General features: G+C 33.5%; 1 protein-coding gene across 12 annotated transcripts in view; it reads right to left on the bottom strand.

Moving 5' to 3' along the window:
* Window positions 1-19109, bottom strand: part of ASPH (aspartate beta-hydroxylase) — a 112972-nt gene that overhangs the window by 80763 nt on the left and 13100 nt on the right. For 3 of the 12 annotated variants that reach the window (XM_086887015.1, XM_086887024.1, XM_086887045.1), the window contains 3 exons: window positions 15249-15398; window positions 14487-14531; window positions 13112-13180 (listed from right to left, as the gene is read on the bottom strand). In XM_086887015.1, coding sequence (XP_086743141.1) covers window positions 13112-13180; window positions 14487-14531; window positions 15249-15398 — 264 coding nt within the window. Of the gene's footprint in view, window positions 1-6951; window positions 7316-13111; window positions 13181-14486; window positions 14532-15248; window positions 15399-18411; window positions 18706-19109 lie in introns of those variants that run through there. The other 9 variants (XM_023920994.2, XM_086887054.1, XM_086887064.1 and 6 more) reach the window with 6 other exon arrangements.

The raw sequence follows: 19109 nt of genomic DNA, 5'->3' as shown, positions 1-19109 counted from the left end.
ATGCAGAATATCAGGTTATCATAAACTACTTACAATCCAAACAAGACATCTGTTGTAAAAAATAGCCACACAAATGAAATATAATCTCTAGTTAGGAAAGCTCTCACATTGCCACAAAATTTCCATCAGTAGTAAAAAGAAATACTGAAAAATTGCAAGAACAATAGTTTGCTGCACCATTAGAAAATATTTAGCCAACATATAACTAGTATTAGTAAACAAAACCCACAGTTGGTCTTTGTAATGCACATGCATTTCATACATCATTATCTGCATAAAGTTCTGCATGAAAAAGAACATTAAAAATACCTTTGAGTTTAGGTTTTTTCTTGGCTACCCCTCCTGGCTCCTCACCTAATCAGTTGCAAAATGGAAATAGGTTATGAAGATATTTGTGATGTTTAATAAACTTGACATGAAATTTCCCAACCTGCCATGCTATGTAAAAAGTTCACTTTACACAGCACACTACAATGCTATGGAAAAATACTAAGCATTAACTTACTAAGAATAAACAACTTCAGTTGCAGGACCATCACAGGTACTGATATGAAAGGCAAAGTAATCAAAGAAAAGTATCACATTACCAGATGCATTCTAACTGTGAAGCATCTTGGAGATTGCTCAGTTCTCTCCAGACAAGTGCTGCCACATAAATATAACCAACACCCCCTCTGACTTCTCTGCAAAGTATTTGTCAGTTCCCTCTCAAGCACACTAATTTATGTTTCTATAAAATTTTATGAATATTTTACGAATATATTAACTCAAAAGGCCTTCAAGTAAACAGGTATTGCGGAGTATATAAATTGTTTTCTTACAGTAAATTACAATATACGTTTCTTTATCCAAAGGAAAATAAATGTTTTGGCAAAGGTATTCCGATCCAAAAGCAGTTACCATTTTCTTAGAGTTAAAACACTTACTGCATTACTTCAGACTACTTAAGACTGTTAGGATTTTTATTTAAAAAAATAAACCTTACTCTCCAAAATCAGGTGCTGTCTTCTTTTCCCATTGTAGCTAACAAACTGAGACCAGTCAGCCTCTTGATATTACTTTATTTAGCTAGTACCACAAGAGGCAAAAAGGCAAAAGCTTTTCTAAAAATATAAAAAATATTTAGCTTCATCTTTTTAATACCATTGAAAGAGGCTGGATTATCATGATGCTGTGGATTAAGACTTAAATTCCACAAACACAGCAATTTTAACCACAAAAATAATATCGGTTGCTAGAAAGTAAAGGAAAGCTGAAAATATACAGTAACTATGTATTTTTAAACTCATACATAATCTTACTAAATGAGAAGAGATATTCCTATGTCTCAACACCAGGCTTCTCATTCGGACATACAGAACACCTACATTGAACATCTGCACTATGAGCTTAGGTTTCCAGAAAACAATATCTACCTAAACTGTGTCATATATCAACTGTTAATCTGAAAAAAAACCCAAACAATACTCTGATAGCCTATACTAAAAAAATATTTAAAGAATGTAGCCATCAAAGTCATTGTAGTCGCCTTGCATCTAGCTTCTATATTACACATTTTCAACATATCAAGCATTGACATTGGCCAAAATTGTTTTAAAAAGGGTTAGTCAAGTAAAAATACACGCTTTAGATTAATTTCCTTACCAACTCATACCTGGGATATGAGTCTTTTCAAGCTCTTCCCTCATAGTTTACCACCACTGATGAAGTCCAGAGCTCTAACTTGACTAAAATCATTATTCAGTCTTACTATTTCTAAGTAATGCATGGAAGGAAAAGTTAACATTTTTTTCATATAAAAGGAAAAAATACACTCCAACTTTAATTTACATAATCAATGAAAACATAAACAATAAAAAGTACTGAGAAAGGTTGCACAAAGCTATATTTACATTTCAGCTCCTGCCCTCTTTTCATATTAAAATTAAACATGACTGATATTTTGAGATACTCTTAAACACATGTATTGACAAGGAAAACTGTAAAATTTTACAAGTATCAGTATACACAAAAATTATCATACAGATATTTCAAATTATTTTTAAATAAACAAATATGCACTATGTTGAAAGATTACAATACACATTGTTCACTGATTACTGTTATTTCACTTGTTAAATATTCAGACAAGCAGTAATTTTGTTTCCATCTGCCCTTATGCAATGAATAGCACTAAAGTTCTCAGCAAATTAACAATTCATAACATAATTACATAAATCATGTTAACTTTAACATATTACTAACAGACCTGTTCACAAATATGTAAAATCATATATTTTAAAACATTAGTATTATGCAATAAGCACAAGACTGAAATCCTGCTTCATATTGATTTCTACCTGGCCATGATCCCTACAAGGAGAAATCCCTACACAGGGAAATTTTACTTTTACTTTGTCATCCCCAATTAGGCTGAAGCAAGATGGGTGCAAATCACATGGCTTTTTAAGATAGCAATGTCCAGGGCATGTGGCAAAATCTGGCATCTAAGGGAATTCATGGCAAAGACTCAGGCTCTTATAGCACACAAACAAATGTCCAGAATTCTATAAATCATTTAGTTGAACTTGTGGACTATTATTCTAAAGTCCAATTCAAGTGGTTTCACACTTGTTTTGAGCTAGTTTTAAAGTTCCTTCTTTTCTCCATTCAATCCCACATTATAAATGTCCAATGCTGGCAATGCACGAAGAAAATATACAATTTATAACCTCAAACGTGGGTATAATGGAATGTCATAAATGGCTAATATTGGAGTTAAGTGATTAAAAAGTTGAGTTCCAAATTAACATAGGTTGATAGGTTTACAATATTTTTTAAATAACTGCTTTAAATAGTCATTCTATAAATTAAATTAAAATAAATTAAATTAAATACTCCTCTCAAAGTGATTATTTTCCTGTAGTGCTTAAAGGTGGTCAACTTGCTATCTTAACTGATCCTTTGAAGCTCAGGAATATTACAAAGCATTCTTATTCCTAACAAAGTCCAGTCATTTCCTCTACATTTCCCCACAAAAACCTTAAAGAATATTCTCCAGAAACAACCCCCAAGTGAGAGCACAGATTTATAACTTAAGCATCAGAAGAAAAATATCTAAATACCATTTTTATTTAGAAAGATAAGCACTGCAAAACAAATATAATTGGTAAAAAGCTCTCAATTTTTGAGCAGTTTTCCAGATGTAGAGAAATAACATTTTTATATTTAACACTACATTGAGCAACCTGGCATGTGCAAATACTATTTTATTCACTTAATAATCCTGAAAACTTTAATGTTGCTATACAAAAGATTTCGCCCAATGAAAAAATTCCTTTAAGTCAATTTCTCCACAATCTCTACCTGTATAAACACTTTTAACCTGCAGCACCGCGAAACAAATGTCAGCTAATTAAGGCAGTTTATCCATTTAGACATGAAAAAATGAGAGGCTATTTTGCATTTTCCACAGAAACCATGTGGGCCAGGTTAGCTCTAAGCAGCCGACAGACAGCACTCGCTACCCCTCTGCAATTTCATCATTAATTTTTTTTCCTCTCCTTTTTATTTTCCTTTTCCAAAAGAACTTCAAATCTAGAAAAAATTATGATTGTTTGTATATCTCCCTGCATATAATTATTACAATGATTGTGCATTTATAATATGCTATACTAGATATACAAGGTCATCTGCTAAACAAAATTAGTTTATTGACAAAGCTAACACCCACTTACCTTAAACTGAGCTCAGAGACTCGTCTTACCAAAGACTTTAACTCTCCAAGTGCAAAAGTTTTAATTCATACAACTAGCATAAAAAAACCCCAAACAACAAAACACCAAACTTCAATATATTCTCCATATGTTGCTTCAATATCTCTTGCTTATTTAACTGCCTAATGTCAGAGAAAAATCCAGATCAGATACATGTGGTAGAAAGCATTTTTGTTTCCTGAACTCACAGACCTAATGCTGTGACCTGTACAAGCAGATAAAAGAAACCAACAAACAATTCTTGCCTTTATTAGCCTTATCTTGAGACATACATCCTAACTGACCATAAGAAAGACAATGTATTTCATGCTACTGTGACATCATTATGATAGCTGCTTCTGTGATGAAAACCTAATGGAATATACTAAAACATCTCTCCAAAATGACTGATCTGTACACAACACCTTTCCCCAGCATTCAAATTACAATACAGATCGGTTTTACCTCTCCCATCTGACCATGAAATTAAATTAAAATCTTTCTAATGCTTCAATATATTCTTCCATGTGGCCATCTAAATGCAATATACCCATAAATGTTATGAAAATTTGATTTCTTCTACAGCCAGTCAATTGAGACTATCTAATAATGAAAAAATTTTAAAGGAAGCAGGGGGGAAATACTAGCAAAAAATTTTTGCAATGAGTATTTTGACAGCTATGCAAACAACATACTCTTCATTCTCTTCAATTCAAAATTATTCTACACATCATGAGCATTGTGATTTCTCTCTGCCATATAACACCCTTTTACTTTCAACTTAAATACTGCTGAAGGTGGTCACAGAAATCCAGGGTTCAAAGCTTCCAAAAGTTTTCAGTCATTTCAGATGGCTATGGTATTAGGTATGGGTATTAAGGGTTTTTTCCCTTGTATCAATTTATTTTCATTAGTATCACACGGAAGCAAGCAAAAGCTTTGCTACGAAGGTTAATGCAGTATTTTGTTTGAAGACTGGCAATTAAAATATCAAACATTTACCAACAAATGACGAAATAAAACATTCCACAGATTTCTAAAAATGCTGGACAAACTGGAAGACTACAGTTTTAGTTACAGACATTTTTTATGGCACTCCAAAAAATTTAATATAAATTAACGGTAAGGAATATGAGGGTATCTAATGAAAACCGCATATCCAATTTAATATAAAATCAGTAAAGTTCATTCCTTCCTAGGTATAAAACCCAGCAAGTTCCTATGACTTAAACAATATACTTTCCACATTAAAAAAAATGGTTTGCTACTAATTTCTCCTATTTTAAATTCTCAGACCAGAAACTGCAGGAGAAAGCAGCAGCCTTGCTTTCTAAATTAATTATTCTAAAATAATAGAAGGCAAAAAGCCATGGCTTTCAACCCACACTTTAAATACTCTTTAAAAAGAAAAATTAATGACTGTATGAGTTATTTACACTAGGTCTTTGTACCCATCCTTCACACCTTCTCCCCTGACAAATTTTTAATTCCCGCTACAGCTGTTTTTGCGCAGATGCATACACACGTAATAAACCAACAAGGAAGTTGCACGATATCAAATCAGAACTCTGCTGGCCTGCATTTCATATCTGCAGCCCACATTAAACTAATTAATATCCCAAAACAGTGATGAAACTCTTATTTCTAATTCAAATCTACCTCTAAAATTAAGATAAAAATAATTCTCAAACAAAACAAAACAACCCAAACTTACTTATTTCCTACATCTCAAACACTGCAAGTTTCTTGCACTTCTAACAAACTGCTCAGTAATATTCCAGATCTACTAGCACTTATTTTGATAATGTTTAGTGGTTTATTTGTTTTCTTTGCCTTACACTTGTTTTAAAATCCAGTACATTTATATGTTGTTAGCTTTCTTATATCCTAATCCCCAAATATTTGGAAAAAAATGCGACCAATGCTCTTATGGCTCTATTTAATTCATAAATCTTGAGCAGCGATATTAGCCCATCACCTATCACTTGCTTAACACTAGCACATTTTCATTACTTGTAAAAGATTATATTGTACCCTGAATTGGATGATCTGTTTTAAGTTTTTTCAAACAGGCATGTTAAATTGCTTTAAAAATGGCATGTCAAAGTAAGTGAAATTTTATTTATTTTAAAAAGAAGTTAAAATTTCAGCCTGCAACAACTAGTGTTTAAACTTAGATATCAACTTCATATAGGAAACCAATACAAGCTTAAGCAAAGCAGGCATTACAAAAAACAATTTGATACAATTTTAATAGTAATTTGTTTGAGTACAGTATTCGTGTTTTAAAAGGAGCTCAGTTTCAGCTTTTGATACCTGATACAAACAGCAGGACACAATTATAAACTGCCCTTTCTATACCAGTAATTTCATGATAGCAGACAGAATTCACATACATGGAAAGTATTTTTGGAACAACTGTCATAAAACAGTTTCACAAGAAAATGATTGAAATTTGCAAAACTACATTAAATACTTCAATTTCTCAAGGAATAGAAGACATTAAATTCTAATTTCCAATTAATCTTTAATATCTTTAGTATTACATTAGAAATACAGAATCACAGTTTCCCACTTCCATAGAAGGCCCACCTTAAAAACTAAAAGAAATTTAGAGCAGCCCTTGTGATGTGATTGTCATATTAAAGAAATGACTGAAGATCTAGTTTGAAAACAGACAAATCAGTGGGAATAAACCATATGACAGAGTAGCTTCTGAATACAAGATGTCAGCTAATTTAGAAATAAATGTTTCTGTAGAATTTTCAAGCACTTATAAATTAAGTGCTTTTCTTTGTACAAGTAAAAAGAACCTACCTGAGAAATCAGTGAATCACAAAATAAGTTATTTATTAAAATTATATTTCACAAGAGAATTATCATTGTCATGTCTATATTAAGGATTAACATAAAAATATGTGTTTACAAAATGCAGTCATGCTAGAATACTTTATAATCAAGGCTGTTACAAAATGCTTCAGTTAATGTTTGCTAGAAGGACGAATGTTATAGTGTTAACAGTAGAGATTATTACACTTAAGCTTTGTAAGTTTTGTGCACAGAATGCACAAATTGAAGCACATACAGAAACCAACTACACAACCACAGAAACATGTTTTATTCTACATATTTACACACCTGTGTAATACTTGTCATCCTGTCACAAAAATGGAAAAATTATTGAAAGGTTTTCAACTACTGAAACAGCATTGCATGTCTAACTTTAGTTCAATCTTTAGCGTCCATTTGGGAGGTTCCCTTCAATGCCATAAATTCGTGATATATTAAGACTGATAATTTCATGGACATTTTCGAAAGCCAATCAAATTAGTCTCTCAGTCACTGGTTCTGTAAATCCAAAATAACACAAGTCTTTTTTCCCTGAACCCCTTCATTCTGTGACGTACCATCAACATCATCTGCAGCTTCGCTCTCTTCTTCTTCTAGTATTTCAAAAGGAGTCAATACATCATAGAGAAATGAGAGAAAGCCATAAAACCAATCAGAGCTTTCCTCTGCTAAAATATTAAGGACTTCCTCAAGGGAATCAATATTTTCATTACTGCCATCTTTGGTCAGGCCTATACAGAATAGAGGAAAGAGAGAGAGAGAGGGAAGGGGAAAAAAGAGACAGCAGTTAGGTGGAAAGAGGAAACTGTAAAAGGAGGATCTGTGAAAGACATCTCTTGTCACAGACAGAAGTCTTTACAGGAATGCTAACTAGGAAATAGAAGGCTGTTAAGTTGAATCTTTCCAATACAGACTATAATTTGGGCAATAAACATGCAAAATATTATGCCAGAATCTTACTAAAAAAAAAAAAAAGAGAAAAAACAGCAGTAGCTTTGCTTTCCCTTCTTCCTAGGCCTAAAACTAAACCCATTTATAGTCAGGTTTTCTGCCACAGCAATCACCTTTAGACAATTTTTTATCAGTAATCTTCTACTATTTTTAAATCACTTAATTTGTTTTCTTTACTTTTTAAACCATCATGTTCAAATTTGAGAGCTTGGAACTGATGGCCGAAAATAACATTTAAAAGCAAAGAGTATATCAACAAATTCATCATAGACACACTGTTAAGGATAACATTCTTATCCATGCAGAATTTTGATTTTGTTTAGAAGTGAGGATTCTAATTGCTGGGGGCAGGGGGTGTTGTTTTGCAGTTTGTTTGCCTGTTTGGGATTTTAACATGTTTCTCGATCATTTTTTTTCTATGATAGATTTTCTATATGATGTACTTGATCCTCGGGAATAATTTCCACACCCGAGAATATACAGAACACCAGATAATAATGAATAGGTAGCCAATACAAGGCATAAGGTTTGTTATACAGAAAATCTAAAGCAGGGTAAAGAGCCAAAGCAGAGAAGGACAGAACAGCAAAGAGTGAGATCATCGCTGCTGAAGTCCCTAATATTAGGAACTAATAGTTACTATTTTATGTTACAAGATCAACTGATCTAAATGGTACTTGTAAAGTACAAATAAGCCATGGCTAATGCTTTTTTCCCTCCTGTTTTGTGGGAGGTCTTGCCTAGATTTTTTGGGGTTTTTTTTTAAGTTAAAATCACTGTTTTACAGTTGTTACTAAGTAACATTTCAAATTTTCCATTCTAGGAAAAGCAGAACAGAATGACCAGGCAACAACAAACAATTACTGGTACGATTTAAAGCTGCAGAGGAAGGAATTTCCCCCACTTCTAACCAGAACAAACCTTCATTTGTGTTGAAAAGACAAGCAGAAAAGTGAGCTAAAGGTGAAGACAGATTGTTGAAACATAAAATTAAGTGAACATGTTGCACATGCAGATTATAAAGCAATATTAGATGCAGGTTAATGAAACATTCAAGATAGAGAAGATTATTGGCAGAGACATTTAACACATTTCAACATGTTTTTCTTACAGCACATAGTGAAATTATCAATGATAATTCTGAAGAAACTTCCAAGTCCATAATATTCCACATCCTTGTACCTGGATGTCCAGAACCTCTACTTGAGTGACCAGCCATTCTCTTTAACTTTTCACTGGATAGCCCAAAGGTTTAAAAATGACAGATTGAATCCAGGAGGCAATCAAGGTATTATAAATATCCCTCTCCAACTTCTTCCATGGCTTAGTTCTATAAAAATTAAATTTTATAAACAACTTTATGCACAGCACTCAGTTATTCTAATTTGTTTTCAAAATCTGGATCATACAAGATGTAAAGACATATACTAAAGTAAGGATATTTATTGAAGTACGAAATCTCAATATAAGAATGGAAACTTGAATCTAAAAATCCTGAAAATACAATCTAATTTATAAATACGGAATTATAACTTGTGTCATTCTAGTCTGTCAGAATCTCATATAAAAAAAAATGGGGAAAAAAGACAAAAACAAAAACAAAACCCCCAAAAAAACAAACAACCCCCAATAATAGAAATAATCCAACACACTGTTCCCTCAGGCTTTAGAAGCCATTTTTGTACATACATACAGAATCATATAGATGCTCCTGTTCTTGCATTAAGTCAAGAATAAGACTTTTGGGCAACTACCTTTATAAAATGGAGTACAGCAGCATATTTTCTTTGAAAATACTAGCACTCCACAGGGAGCCACAGAAATTGGAAGAATGTGTCTTACAGACTTTGTCAAAAAAGCACCAAACAAAAAAGCCTAAACCCTTTCTTTGCAAAAATTATCCAAAATAATAAACTCAAGAACAAAACCAAAAAAACCCTCAGACAGCACTACAACCTGAGTTAAAGGAAAAAAACACAGGATTTCATGTTTATCTTTTTTTCTAAGAAAGAGTACAAAAAAACCACCAACTGATTAATACTCTATTTTTCACCTTTATTCACCCCCATAACCAAGAACTTCTTTTCAAAGTAAAACTGATAAGCTCACAAAAGCATCACAAGTATCTGAAAATGGTAACAAAAGCAGAGCAGCCATACCCTACTAAAGCAGGGACTCACAAGATATAGCTACTTTATTTCAAGAGGAGTCTTAACATGACAATTTAAATCCAAGTGAACCAAGGAGTCAAAACATTTGTCTGTTCAATAGTTACCACAAGCAGTAGGGTACAGAACTTCCCTACATGCGTTTAACAAGACAGAGCTTTTCTTCTCCTTTAAACACCTCTTTTTATGAAAATGAGCACAAGCCAACCTTTACTTTTTGAAAGTGCTACAACAGAACACGAGAAAAATAGGGAAGAGCATGAAACATCCTGAACAGCTGAACTGTGAAAAAGCATTCTTTTAACACCCATTATCTCACTACAGATTTTTTGAATGTGCAATCTCAGCATGACTGCCTGCAAATATATTTTTCTACTGTAGGTGAACCAGAGGAAATTATTTTTTACTTATTACTGTTTGACTGTAGATACATGAGGATGGAGTTTTGCCATTTTCTGCATAGCTGGACTACTCTGAACTAAATGCACAAAAACAATAAAGGGATTGTTTTCTCTGTTTGCAGTTCCAAAACTGTACTAACTACTGCAACCATTTAAGAAGAATTTCTCAGGATATTGCTGCTTGTTAAAAGGGACAGGAGTACAAAAGAAACAGCTTGGCTCCAAAGTCACTGTTACGACAGACACTGGCACCCCTATACATGCCACTTTTTTGGAAATACCACTAAAGCCACTGTTTTGCTGTACTGATTTAAAGCAGGGTCAGATGTGTAGCACTCCCCCTAAGAATAACACCCTTCTGAGGACAATCAGAGTGAAGTAAACAAAAACTGGGAAGCAAAGTACTGCAAACACCAGCCCCCAAAGGAGCAGAGTACGAAGCCTCTCTTCCCATTATCAGGAGGAATTTTGTAAACAGAACCTCAGAAACATCTACGAAAAAAACAAAATCTGCAAGATAATGGCAGATTAGCTTCAACAAGTTCGTAATTCCACCACAGATAATTTTTTAATAAATGCTACAATACTGCATAATTACTTGGGGTTGGTTGACTGGAGGGGGTGATGAAACCCACTTTGATTCCAACAAATAAAAAAGAACTGATTCTATCACACCTTATAGAAACAAGAAATAAAATAATAAATTTTAGTTCTACTATTTCGGTATGGCAAATAGTACAGAAAATTATTAATTTATCAGCTACTAAACCATTATTTGAAATACAAAATAAACTCATGCTGGTAGAAGCATTTCTCAAACCGTTAATTAAATTAATTTAAACTTAAAAGATATTTACCATTAAAATGAAATTCAATCTTGAAATTTGGAGTGAAAACTAAAGTTTATGGAAGTGGATAACATTAAACCACTGTACATACCACAACTCCAATACAAAATACTAGTGCTGTAATAGCTAAAGAATGGAAGAGAAAAAAACATATGAATCCCTATCATAAACACCAAACTGCAGTGACTTCTTCTGTACTGGAGAAACCAATTATGTTGTTATGGCAGTCTGACCCAGAAAAAAAAAAAATCCCAGAAAGTAATAAGCCTTCAAATACAGCACATGTACTAACAAATTTCTCATAAATAAAAGGAGCTTTGCACTCAATATTCACAAAGTAGGCTTACTATTCAGTTTCCTTTACAACAATGACTTAATTCTGGAAGACAAATTCTTCAAGAGAAAATCCAGTCTTCTAGTTTCTGTATCAATGAAATACTTTCAATCTGCATTATGGTGCTCATTTTTTATTTTGTATTAAATTTTAAATGCAAACAAGCACAGTAACCTACAGGAAAGTTCAGTTAATAATATACCATACTAGTTATTAGAAAAAATACATTTTTATGTTCAGAATTTTCTCAGTGTCACAAAATGTAAAAATTTAAATTTCTTTCATACTGAAAAAATATTCTCAAATTTAAATGAGAAATTCCTATTTCTAAGCAACTTTTTAAAAATAATAAAAATAAATTTTGATCTGTGACCTTTTAAGGTCACATTTGAAGTACAAGGTTTAAATGCATGATAAGACAAGCTTATAATAGAAACACTTTCATGTACTGGCAGAACTCCCGGCTATATCAGGCTGCATAAAACAGAGATGGAACAAAGCAGCAGAATGTTTCTGCCTGTATGTGACTGTCAAGAAAAGGATATCCAGCTTCTACAAACTACATAATAGACAGAGGAAAAATTAGGATTATAACTATACCAAGTATCATCTTAGTCACAAATTATAATTAACACGCAAACTGTAGCTCTGTAGCCATTCAGAGTGCTGGAGATTCTTTGGAGTGACTCTCACATTCACACCACTGCAAACTAATTCAGTTGATTACATGAGTTTTGTATAAACTATGAAGAGATTAAACAAATGAACACACATCCTCCCAAAGACTTGCTTATGCCTTCAGATAAAAGTAGGCAAAAATAAAATTATGATAAGCCGATTTTTATAGAGAATGAATTTGAAATAGCAAACTATAACATCCTAATGTACTTCTGATAACTTTAACTAGTTTGGTATATTCCATTTTGTCCTCTGCTCAAGCAATTAGTAACAATGCTGGGGGGTTTGTTGCTTTGTTCATTTGTTTAACTTTACAGGTTTGTGTGCTCAGCAGAGGTTTAAATTTGAAGAAACCAACTAAAGAAAAACTAAAGAAAAGTAAACTTAAGTAAAATTTCTACCATCAGGTATGCAAAAAGTATCTATCCAATGCTTGACTGAAGCTGAAGAAGGCATTGCTTTAAAAGATGTAAGTAAACAACAATATCATAAAGCTTGTCTAGAGATTGAAATTTTCCTTTGAAGATACACAGTGTGCAGAAAGACACAAATTACAAGGAACAGAAGCCTAAACCCAGTGTTTCAATGCCAGAGAAGGTAAAAAATTCATGTCATACACTGTTTCTGAAGGGCAAAGAAAATGAACAGACTTGTGGAGAATTCAGAATAGAGGAAAGACAATACAAAAATACACTACACAAATAGTCATCTAAGAAGTACAAAGGCACGTTTAAAGTAATTTTAAAATGGACCTAACTTAACATGCTAACACAAACAATGTTTTCATTCTTGAATCACCTTTGGTCCTGCATCTGATAAATTTATTGATAATCACAACCATCTTTCAACATTCAATACAGTAGCATCAACCACCTAATTTCAAAATCTTACTGTAAGTAATTAAATACTTTCCACTAACATTGCTATATTAGAAGAAAAAGAACAAAAATTGCTGTGAGCTACACACCCAATCCTACAACTCGCATTAAGGAAAAAGCCCATCACAATGAAATCAATTTAAGTTTTTGAGCTAGAAGAAAGCTAGCAAACAAATCAGAAATATTGTTTTGACTTAAAAATAAAAAAGCCAAATATGAACAACATGCCACTAAATTTTATAGCTTGTTCCACCTGTATTTGTACTTGCCTAGCAATACTTTAGCATCTTCCACATCAAAATCTCCATCTCCATCAGCATCATATATCCCAAGCTTGCCTAGAAGTGGAAAGAGAGGAAGAAAAGGCAATTAGGGATTTGGTCATCTGTGTCCAGCACAGTTTTCAGTGTGAGATGGTTGACTGTCAATGGTAGGTTGCTACTATGTGTTTTTTAACAATCTAGCCGTAATATTCTTAACTACATTTTAAATTTCCTGGGAAACACTACAGATATTTCAAGTTTCTTTCTCTATTTCCTGCACTTGAGACCAAACACAAATTTGTCTTTCTCCTGCACATTGATTTTGCAGCCTGTAAATTTAAAGCAAGTCTGTAATTATATACTTGACATTGACATGCTTTGCTCAAAATAAAATTTAAGTTCAGAGAAGCATCCAACATGTTTGAGGGAAAATAATAAAACAAAAATTTGTAAAATAATCACCATTTGTTTTCTGATTACATGCTTCTTGCAATTCTAAATTCTTGGAAAATAGATAGGTATATATAAGTACATAGTTTTTAGTGCCAAGTTAACAAAGAGTAAGCAGCCTACTTCCCAGACAAAGGAAAACCAATTCACAAGTTTTACCAACAATTGTATAACCTTCCATGCAGACAAAAAAAGTTGTCCATCCTTTCATATATGACTAACAAATCAGTTTTCTCACTTTTTGTTTTTGAAACTGAAGCTCTATTAGTGCTAAGTATATACAAAAGGAGAACTCAGTTTCTATTAAAAGAGAATTTTCAGCACAGAAAATTCCTATTAATTTAAATTCAAAAATTCAAAATTAACATTCAGCATGGTATCCAGGATTTGAAGTGTCCTGAGACCACCAAACAAGTTATGTAATTATAGGCTTGATAAAATTCAGACACAACTTTCAACAGGATCGAACTCTGCAGAGCTTGCAGAACTTTGTGTCTTTATAGTCTGACAGTTTACTACACTTGTCATTCTCTAAATGAAAGTAGAACTTTCTTGCTATGAAAATAAATGAAACATAGTTCTTAATATGGTACTTAGAAAATTACAAAATAGTTTTGTGGAAGAAAAAATTCAGACTTGGGTCTAGAATAGAAAAATATGTTCATCACCATTGTATGGAAGCAACCCATTAGAAAGGAGCCATATCTGTTTATGGATAAACACAATAGACTGGTGCCAAAATATAGCTCTCTAGAAATAAGGGTGGTATCATCTTCAAAACCATGAAGAATGAGACAGATGAGAAATGGCTGCAACTTCATGTAATTGCAGAAGAAGTGTAATTCTTATAAAAAAAATTAAAACCATAATAAAGTAAACCAAACTTTCAGCCAAGGGACTGTAAAGCAAGCTTATTTTTCTAATATCCTACCTTGTAGGACCTCTGACAAGTTATAACGGAAATCCTTTGCTTTGGCTGCATGCATGGCAAAAATACAAAAAACATTATTTGCATTACTAGACCCAGTTAAGCTTCAAATCAGAAGAATTTTTTTCTGAAAAAAATCAGTCCAGATCAAAAAAAAAACATGTACCAACAGATTTGTAAATTTTGTAAAGTGACCAGGTGCAAAAGTGCATGTTGAATACTACATCAGGGAAAACATCTGTACCTATGGACATACATCTTGATATTTGAGATATTAATTTGTAACCTTAAATATTATATTAACAATACTGTCTTAAAATTGTCATATTGAGATACAATTTAAGCTTAAAACTGAGGTCATTCAACATCTCACTCATGAGAGGATGACTGATCAGTTGTCCTGACCCTACAGGCATCACAGTCCATCAGAGCAGAGCTAACATCAGCTGCCCACTTTCAACCACTGCTGTGAGTTTCTGAGAGCTTAAATTGAAACTGCATATTTAGCTGACCCCTCAAATGAACTACAGTAGGCATGTTACAAAGGCATCCTACAGGATGTTAGCACACTTTTATGAGAACCTCACTTTAACAATCACAATAGCGTTCAGCATTAAAACATACATTTTAAACTACACTGCCTATTCTTATCATGTAGATAATTTGCAAACACTAGACAAATCATCTATTTAAGAACATAAAACAGCATTCACTTAATGCATATCACAACATTATTAGAAAAATCTTGAGATTTAGAAATCTTACCTAGAACTTCTTCATAATCTACAAGTTCAAACCAGACAACTGCTACTGATGTCCAGACTCCCAGCAAAGCAATTACCATAAACCAGGTGAAAAATGAGCTTCCAGAGAGGCCTTCTTTCTTTCCATTCTTGCCTCCTCCATGCTTAGTCTCTGTTAAAATAAAACAAGAAGAAAAAATGGATGTAAGGGCTAGAAAATTATTATTGAGGATACAATTATAAAATTTGGTGCTCACGATTACACAGAATACAAGACATTTGAGCAATAATTTTTTTGTGGGTTTTGTTGTGTGGCATTTTTTTGGTTGGTTGGGTTTTTTAAACTTCATTACTTTTACTCATTTTCCATTTCCCTGTGAAATACTGTGAGAAGCTTGATGATTGTCTAAGCAAAAGCCTCATAACCAACACAACACCAGAAGCCCCCATCTAAGCTGTCTTACAAGTTAGCTGAAAATTCTGCCTTGCTCCCCTCTGATGTGTATTTACACAGTTTCACATTTTTGAGATGCTTTGCATTTGTTCCCCGCAGTTCCCAGACTACCACCAGAGGCCAGTATGGCCAGCAGAAAAGCATTTCTCCTAAATCGAGTTTCTAAACTAGTTGAAATAGCTCACAGAACCGACGTGACAATTCAAATAGCCTACGAAAACTCTAAAACCTTAACTATGTTAAGGGTAAGACTTCAAGTTCAGAACATTTTACCAAACAAAACCATTTTCGCTGATGCTTAGAATTAAGCAGAGATTCATTCCATGCTAAACAACTCTAGAATTTCAGTCCTATGGGACATAGAAGTAAAAGGATGACACAAAGACATAACACAAATTACGGTTTCATTTATAACTGGACATATGGAAAGTAAATATCTATTAAAAAATTACGTGTAGTTGTAAACAAATGACTGCAAAAGACCTTGACCCGGCATATGTGTAGCAAGTTTCAAATGGGCGTCATCACCAGAGAAGACATAAATTGCTTGGACTGTTGTTTTAGGATTGTTTTAGTGAGAGAGGGATGTGTATATTTATGTATCTAAAAATAAATAAATATGTACCCAAAAAGACACATATGCCTGTGGCCTTCCTCCAAAGCCCAAGGTCTGCTCTTCTGCCCCCTGACATTACTGCTGCAAGGGTGGCACTTGGCTGCAGTTTCGAGTCTATTCAACTTCATTCTAAAAACCAACTTTTGCCTGCTCAGCCACATGTTATTCAAACAGAATATTCATTCAGGCCCAGTTATTCAAACAGAACTATTTTTTACATGATTTAAAGAATGAAGCAAGAAACTTTGCCATGAATATTGTGATAAATTGTCTTTATACTAACTGAAAGTAATGTTTGATGTATTTATCAACACTGATCATAGAAAAAGATAAAAATACTCTCAAAAGCTAAACAAACACAATTGTTTTTACAATAAAATGGTGTATCTGAAAGGTAAGTAATGAGACATGGGCAACTGACTTATTTTTGTAACAGGAACTATATATATATATATATATATATATATACACTCTGACCCTGCTTGCCTGCAGGTTTACAGCTGTAATAAAATACTATTTTATTACACTCATTGTGCTTTATACCAAGTTCAGAGCAATATAAAATCCACTGACTCGCATCAACTCCTACTCAGCTCAGCATTTTACTGAAAAAAAAAATCTTTTATTAACACTACTCCCTTCAAAGATCAAACACCAAGTATTTAGTTTATTTTCTACATTAAACATAAAATGCCAGTAATATTCGGAGAGAAACTGAGGCAACTTAGCCTCATATCAGGCATATATCATTTGCTACTGCACAGTCCTCTAAATACATATGTGCAGGGTCCATATACACAGCTCATTGTAACATCTTTCTGGTGGGAAATATACGGGTAACCTAAAAATTGAGGGACAGACAAACAGCATCTGCATTCAGAAATATACTCCACTGTATGAAAATTACTTACAGTACTCTTGAACTGTTAATACTGAGAAATAAACAACTACAGTATGTAACAGCAGGGCTTCACTACACCTGTGTAGCAAGGCAGTCAATGAAAGCTTTGTATGTATTTAAAATTAAACCCTTATGTTAAAAGCAGTTTCAATTATTCTAGATTGCAACTTAGTTCTAGAGCAAATAGGAAAGAGGATCTTACTGCATTTCAGTCATTTGCCTTACTGTTTTCTACCATTTACTACTATTTGCCTCTGAAGAAAGGAGCTTTACTTATCAGAAGAACAGAAAAATGAAAGAAAATACAACTTATTTAAGTAATCAAGCACAAGTATTTATATTTTTTTCCAGTATAAACAACTGTTCATGCAAATTCCTCAAAATTAGGTTCTGCTATAAGAACGTAGTTCACAATAATGGCAAAAGCATATTTTTATGCTGTGGGTTTCTACCTTATAGCAAAATTATTTACAAAACTCTTGAATAACAACTCAACCACGGCAGCTTGATCACGCAACACTTTTATATAAATGGAGGTTATGTAACAAAAAATTTACCCACGATCTGCACAAATAATGCTACATGCAGGGTCAGAACAAAACACTACAAGGACTGAAGCTGGCTCAGAGCTCATTCCAAACAGTTAATTCTCAACTCAAGCCCTTTCCCTGCACATGCTGGCAGCCATGTCAGAAGTAGGTCACTTGCCATATCTGGTAAGCCTGTGCTTACACCACCAGATGTCTTTATGCAGACATCAGAAAGTCTTAAAGCACGGTCTACTGCTCAACAGCAAATCTATAAAATCCTACACCTCACCCCATTAAGTCACATCTAACAAAAAATGTATAAAAACCTTTTTACTTCAGCTTACCATCAAGACACCTAGCAATTTTACATACTCTAAAAATAATTTTGAAGTCAGATATTTGAAGACAAAACAGTATCTCTTACGCTAATGTATGCTCTTTTAGGCAAAAAATTATTTACAATTAACCACCAGCCATAAACACATGGAATACCTCTAGTCCAGAGAACATGTAATCAAAGAGAACAGAGGCAGTCTGTAACACAGACTAGACAGCAAGCTGGCAAGAAAACATACAACAGCAAGCCAGTTATTTTGCTGATTACAAAATCAGACATAACTGGTATTTGCGAGTACACATTTTCCATTTGCTCACAAAAAAAAAAAAAAGAGGTTAGGATTATACCTGTGTCGTCAGCCATAACATTAGTACTCGATTTCCACCAACAGAGCGAGTGTGTCAGTATTTCCAAAAATTAATGCTGAAGGCAGAATAAGAAATATCCTCACGGTTATCCTCCTGTTTGCAACAGGAGCAAACAAGCTTCCTAAAGCCAGCTCAGCTGGAACCTGAAACTGGACCCAAGAGAAACCTCTCCTCCAAATCTATTTTTAGAGCAGTTATCCTCAGGAGCCAAACGCTTTTCAGAACTCATATGGCAATCTAGTTCTGACGACAATGAAATTCACTTACTCCTCCAAACAGAGCATCCTGGGTAGTTGATCCTTTCCCCTCCCCTTAATCCTCCAACATCAAAAACACCAGCGAATGAAACCAAGCACATTGTACTGTAGTACGTTTGCTGCAATTTATGCCACAGTGCCTGATCTCTAAGGACATTAAATCCATTCGCATAAGCTGAAACACAAGTCTGGACACAAAGCTTGCCTGCTTGCATTTGTTACATTGGCCCTCATCCAAGAAACTTTCTCCATGTTGGCACTCCCCTACCAGGCTCTGAGTTTCCTGCAGAGACTGCTCATTTGAAACTTCCTAGCTACTTTAAGAAAAAAGAGATAGCTACTTGCTATAACGTATATTTGAGTCTTCTAAAATAATTATTTGAAACCAACCTCATGCATTCTTGCCAAAGAATTTTCATA

The sequence above is a fragment of the Cyanistes caeruleus genome, chromosome 1 (genome assembly GCF_971803275.1).
Source record: "Cyanistes caeruleus chromosome 1, bCyaCae1.hap1.1, whole genome shotgun sequence".
NCBI lineage: Eukaryota > Metazoa > Chordata > Aves > Passeriformes > Paridae > Cyanistes > Cyanistes caeruleus.
Note: the sequence above shows the minus strand (reverse complement) of the source record. Positions and strands in the feature narration are given on the sequence as shown.